Source organism: Caretta caretta, chromosome 13 (genome assembly GCF_965140235.1).
Source record: "Caretta caretta isolate rCarCar2 chromosome 13, rCarCar1.hap1, whole genome shotgun sequence".
NCBI lineage: Eukaryota > Metazoa > Chordata > Testudines > Cheloniidae > Caretta > Caretta caretta.
Window position 1 is genome coordinate 10,687,223 of NC_134218.1, and position 6,000 is coordinate 10,693,222.

At 44.5% G+C, this 6,000-nt stretch overlaps 1 protein-coding gene across 4 annotated transcripts in view; it reads right to left on the reverse strand.

Moving 5' to 3' along the window:
* The window catches only part of PHACTR3 (phosphatase and actin regulator 3), a 167,129-nt gene extending 161,410 nt beyond the window's left edge, over positions 1-5,719 (reverse strand). For 2 of the 4 annotated variants that reach the window (XM_048820212.2, XM_048820208.2), the window contains exon 1: positions 5,267-5,718. In XM_048820212.2, coding sequence (XP_048676169.2) covers positions 5,267-5,384 — 118 coding nt within the window. In that variant the 5' untranslated portion in view covers positions 5,385-5,718. Of the gene's footprint in view, positions 1-5,266 lie in introns of all 4 variants that reach the window. The other 2 variants (XM_048820209.2, XM_075118742.1) reach the window with 2 other exon arrangements.
* Positions 5,720-6,000: the final 281 nt, after the last annotated feature.

The following is a 6,000-nucleotide window of genomic DNA, read 5'->3' on the forward strand; positions in this document are numbered from 1 at the left end:
TAATGGGCTGGACTGGATCCCAAGCATCTTAGTGTAAGGAAGCTCCATGTGTAGTTAGAGGAATTTCTATGGGCCTCTCAAGTTTAGAATGTGCTCCTAATCACCTGAGCCCTTTCACTCCTTACTCAGCAAAAAAGTCCCACCTATCTTAATGGGACAACATAGACTCATAACCATGGTGGTCCCTTCTGGCCTTAAAGTCTATCAGTCTGACCACCTGCATGTTGCAGGCCACAGAACCCCACCCACCCACACATGCAATAGGTTCATAAGGTCTGGCTGAGTTACTGAAGTCCTCCAATCTTGACCGAAAGTCTTCAAGTTGCAAAGAATCCACCAGTTACTCTAGTACAAACCAGCAAGTGACCCATGCCCCAGACATGGCTGAGTGAAGATTGACAGATCAGGCCCTACATTTGCAATATTGTATTCATTCTCACCAGGGCAGAAAACTCACCAGCTTTCAAGAACCTAGTCACTTGAGCTCACTGATGGTACAAGAGTTTACGGAATCTCAGCCCAAAATGCACGTATTTTATCATGAAAAAGGAAATTCAAATACAGATGGCTCCACTTAAAAAAACCCAATCTATCACTTTACCAACACTACTTGCAGAACTCCTTACATTTAAACTTGTTAAAAGAACTACTATAGCTGGGAAATGTCCACTTGGTAATGATGCCCATTGCAGACAAAACCTACATTTCATTCTCAGACCACAGCTGCCATATGCTAAAAGATCACTGCAAGGAGCTGTTATTTATTAAAGGCATGTGAAGGGTCTAATTATCAGCAGATTTGTAGGCCTGTTATTTAGTAACATATGTTACTGTTAAATCTGTTGTCTACATGTACTGATCATGTATTTTGTTTGCTGTAGGAACATTTTATAATATGCTGTTAACATATTTTAAAAACAATTTTACAAAGCAGATTTTGGAATGGAATTTAGCACTGGCCTGTGCATTTGCTGTAATTCTGTAGTAAATCAAGGTAATAACTTTTCATTTGTACAGAGAATACTGTATTTAAAAAAAACACACACTATAAATATGGGCCTGATTTTTGTCAGAGATATGAGCAATTGCAGCTCCGAATGGCATCAGTCAGAATTGTGGGTGCTCAGCATTTCTGAAAATCAAGCCCTGAAACTATTTGCACAAACAGGTTCTCCTAGTATCTGCATTGAGTCTGGCCAGTTAGGTACTTTAGACGTCCCTTCCTCACACAGGAAGAAGGAGCTTGTTTTTTAACCACATAAAGAAAAAAAGGATAACTTATCCCAGACCTGGGGAAATCTTTTGGAGGATTTGGCTCCAAGTAGTATCCCAGCCCAAAAAGACAGACTTCAGTTCCAACTAGACGGTTTTCTAACATAGGGCAAAAGACTTTCAGCACAATCTGTTCATAGGAAAGTCCCTGAATCTGCTATTTGACTTGTCCAAATCAGCCAGAAGGAGATCTAGTCTAGTGATTACCTGAAGCATTCTGGGCTCTCGTCCCAGCTGAGTCACTGATTCGCTATGTGACTTGGGCAAGTATATAATCTTGCTGTGCCTCATTCAACTTGGCTGTAAAATTGGGTAAAAAGCAGGAGCTCACTGAAAATCTGATAGTGCCCCAGAACTGAGCTCTCCTGTATGGATGGATGGATGGAAAATTAAAGAATATTGTCTCTGCATCTTCTGATGTCAGTGTCACTGCACATACTCATGGCTAATGATGGGGCCAAAAAACACTCATACTGGGACTTCATAGATCAAGAGGAGGGATATGCAACTTTTTTAAACAAAGGCCATGGCTACACGGGGGAAATGAAACTCTAGAAAACATGTTAACTAATATCTGTTGCCACATTTTCTATCATGATACATTTTCCCAGCGTAGGCACAGTCAAGTAAACGTTGGAGCAGAAGGCCGCTCAGTCCTCCAGTTGTTCAATTAAATCCAAGTCTTTGTGGCCAAAAAAAAAAATTAAAAAATCTGAATACTCACTGTTTCCCCCCCACCAAGGAAAAAACTGGAACATGAGCACAAGGTCAGAGTGACAGTGTTTCAGTACTGACCTCAATCAGGGTTTGATCCAAGAACAAATTTGTATGCCAGATGCTGATGGAAAGCCTGTCTGTGCCTAACATATTGGATTTTTTTTTCCACAATTCATCCTTGAATAAATGTTACCCTTGTGCTTTTGCCAAGGTCAGTGATGTGATAGGGGTTATCTTCCTTTATAAAAGCCATTTGGTTAGGTTAACTGCCCAATTACATGGATAAATGCTCTTTTTAAGCATCATCCTCTAACTCTTATTAGATCACAACCCCCCTAATTCATTCAAGAGTACTTCACACCCATGCTAATTAGTTTTTGTGTACATGATTTATGTTGTGATGCTAAAGTTTTCCATGTATATCTTAAAAATCATATTTATGTAAACATTGTAAATCATTTTGTAGAATTTTACCTTGCTATTGGCACATTTGTCTGTATAACTTGAAGTATAAATAATGTCTCTTTTGGCCTGAGTTTTTAACTAGGCCACTACTTTTAAACTAGGAACTAGGAAACTACTTTTAAATACAGTTCAGAAACCTAGAAGTTGAAATGTCTAAAGCAAGGCTTAAATGGAAGCAGGACTGGGATGTAAATGTGAGCATTACACTGTAGAATGATCAGGTCTAAACATTATTTTGACTGTGTCCATAGATGTGTGTTTGATTTGAGAAATAAACATAAAATCAAATTATTATTCTTTTTATTAGTAAGGAAGTAAGATGAAAACGTAACTATGTAGGATGACAGCTAATTCATAGCCTGGCATAAATTATGCTTAAATCTTTGAAACACAGAGACAAAAACAATTTGTCCACAAATTAGATGGCAAAAAAATGTAATTTTGCAGGTAAAGTAATACTAATACTGAAAACATCAGATGTTTACCAAACAATGTAACTGTTTGTAACAAAATCCATACCTGTAAATTACATGGAAAAGTAAAACAAATTTATGTAGGGTTTCCTTAATCTACATAATGCAACACTATACACAGGCTGTAGGTATTGTTGCCTTTTGTTTGCTTTTATAATGCTGTTGCAGTATATTTTTTGGAGGGGGGAGGTTTTTTGCATACTTTGTGCAGCAGCTGCCATGCCACTGGGATGTTTGGTCTTAAATTATGGAATTTTCATTGAAGAAAATGTGCTCTAACAGTACCTCTTTTCAAAAAAAGTGTGTTTATTTTCCCTTATATCAAAAAGATTTTAAAAATTAGATTGTTGCATTTGCTGTTTCCCATATTGATTGATTTGTTTTGAAATATACAAGAAGCGGCTGAAATTAGATAGCATGCATACAATTTTTCATTCAGAAATCAAATAGCAGAAGCATACATTCCTCTCTTTCAGTCAGTATTGTCCCTTAAGCAGAAAGTCTAGCACTTCATGTTAGAGGCTTCCTTTGTTCCCTTTACATGGGGTACAACCACAATTGGGCATCTGAGAAATCCTCTATCATGTCCATTAATTTCATTGTTTTATCTAGTTGAGAGCTACAAAGATGTTCAGAATCATTTGATAAGGAAAACTTAAAATTGTCGTAATTAACTATCAGAGGAGTAGCCGTATTAGTCTGGATCTGTAAAAGCAGCAAAGAGTCCTGTGGCACCTTATAGACTAACAGATGTATTGGAACATAAGCTTTCGTGGGTGAATATCCACTTTGTCGGATGCATGTATGGTGGGTATTCACCCACAAAAGCTTATGTTCCAATACATCTGTTAGTCTATAAGATGCCCCAGGACTCTTTGCCATAATTATTAACGTATATTCTGCTTCTCTGGGAATGATTTTGGCAAGCAGACCAATCAAAGAAGGCTAGGAGTGTTTAATCGCAATCTGCAGAAGAGGAACTAAGGTCTGATCTAAAACCCATTTAACTCAAGAGGCACCTCTCCACTGACTTCCTTTAGCTTTGAGTTCTATGTTTAGAATTCAATATATTGGGCCGCTAGGATTTACACATCTTTCATTGTCTCATGATGGTAGAAACCACACAGCTTACGCTGTTTTGTTTAATCCTTCCGTGTGTCAATAACCCTCACAAAGAAACCTTACAGCTCATAAATGGTCTATTGTTTATATAAAGCCAGGGTAATCTGGAGCATGGCCTAGGCCTTTCCTTGCAGTCACATCACATTCAAGCTATGTGGAGGTTTTGAGCTGACTAGAGGAAATCTTCACCCAACAAAGCCAACCTTTTCTTTATTCCAAAGGATCATCATCATTTTGATATTGGCAATTTGAAATTATACAGTCACCACTAAAGACATCGCTCTTTAATGGAAGAATTATTCTTCGAAGTGAAGCTAAGCTGAAAATATTTGTTAGTGGTGCTGGTGAAATAATTCATTTTCATTTATAAATAGAATAGTGTGATTGGATAGGAGTGCCTCAGTCCCCTCTGCCACTGCACTTCATAAGAAGATTATACTTCTCTTTATGAAGTGAAAATAACCGGGGGGGGAGGGGATTTTAATTATTACTCTGCCTCTTCCTGTCTCCATGGTGATCCCCCCCAAACAGCCTGTTCCCTTCTGTTGTATTGGACCTCCCACCCCCCCAGTAATAAATCAGCTCTGCCTAACCCTGAATCACAGTATTAATCACTGGCCTAGGTAGGAGCAGTGCCCACAGCGTTTAGTACTGTAGCTTCTAAATCCAGCCACTCTGCCTTCCTCCCTCCAGGGCCTCTCCCTGGGTGCACGAACTTGAGTCTCGCTTGGATCCCTGCCCTGCTCGCCCCGGGGCCAGAGGACGGGCTGGGGGGGTGGGGAGACTGTCCAACCCCCCCCCCCCCCGCGCTAAAGCAGGTCCCCGCAAGGCTCCCGCCTGCGTTGGTCCCCACCAGGGCCGCTATGGGGCTGAGAAACGCCTGCCCGCCCGCAGCCGAGGCTGGGCTCCAGGTGGGGGGTGGGAGCTCTGATCTCAGCCCCGCTCCTCCCCTCCCGGGTGCGCGCCGAGTTTGCAGGCAGGCAGTCGCGGTCTCGCCAAGCACCAGGGAGGCTCTCGGAGGCAATCCTGTTTGCAGCTATAAAGCCCCCGTCGGGATTTACGGCGGGGATTATGCCCCTAATTTCCTGCCGTGCCTGGGCGGGCGGGGTTGCAGCAGATGGCAGAGGGGACCCCTCTGCGGCGCCCCCCCCCCCCAGTCTCTTTCCCCTCCCCTCTTCCCCCGGCTCCGCTGTAGGGGGTGGGGTGGGGGGTGTTACCTGGGTTCTCTCCGGCTTCAGGGGCAGCGCGGGCAGCGCAGTCCGTGAGGATGCTGGGGTCACTCTGAGACCTGCCTCTGGGGAGAAAACAGCCAGTCCCGTCTTCCGCCGCAGCCATGGGTGGGGGGCTCAGAGGCGAGGGGAGGACGAGGCGCTCATGGAAGGGGAGGCAGCCAAGGTCACAATGGGGAAGCGGGGGCTGGAGTCCCGAGCGCCAGCAGCTTCAGCCAGGCAGCCCCAGCCGGGGCAGCATCTTCCCCGGCCTCCTTCCGCCAGCTCCCGTCAGTGCTCCCCACCTGCACCATCCAGCAGCCGCAGAGATGCCCCTAATGCCCTGGGCTCCTATGGCCACTCATGGGCGAACTTTCTCTCGGTGCAGCTCAGGGGGGCTGCTTTCATGCTGCTCCGTGGGGGGCTGGCAGGAGCTGGGGCTGGGCTCTCCCCTCCCCCTTGCCCCCCCTCCCTGCCCCCTGCCACCCAATAACAAAATCTTCGCTCCTGCAATTGCTTTAATCTGCTGCTCTTCTTAGAGCATCTGTTGGAAAACATTGGGATTCTCCCATCATGCCCCGCGAGAGGCAGTGTGACATCACAGTGGGGTGGGGGCCTGGGAGAGGGGACACCTGCACTGCACAAAGAGGGGGCGGCAGCAGCAGGTGCGCGTGGCTAGGGGGACCCTGTGGGGGGGGAGGTGAAGGAAGCTGGGGGTCCTACTGTTAATCTGCCGCTGTTTG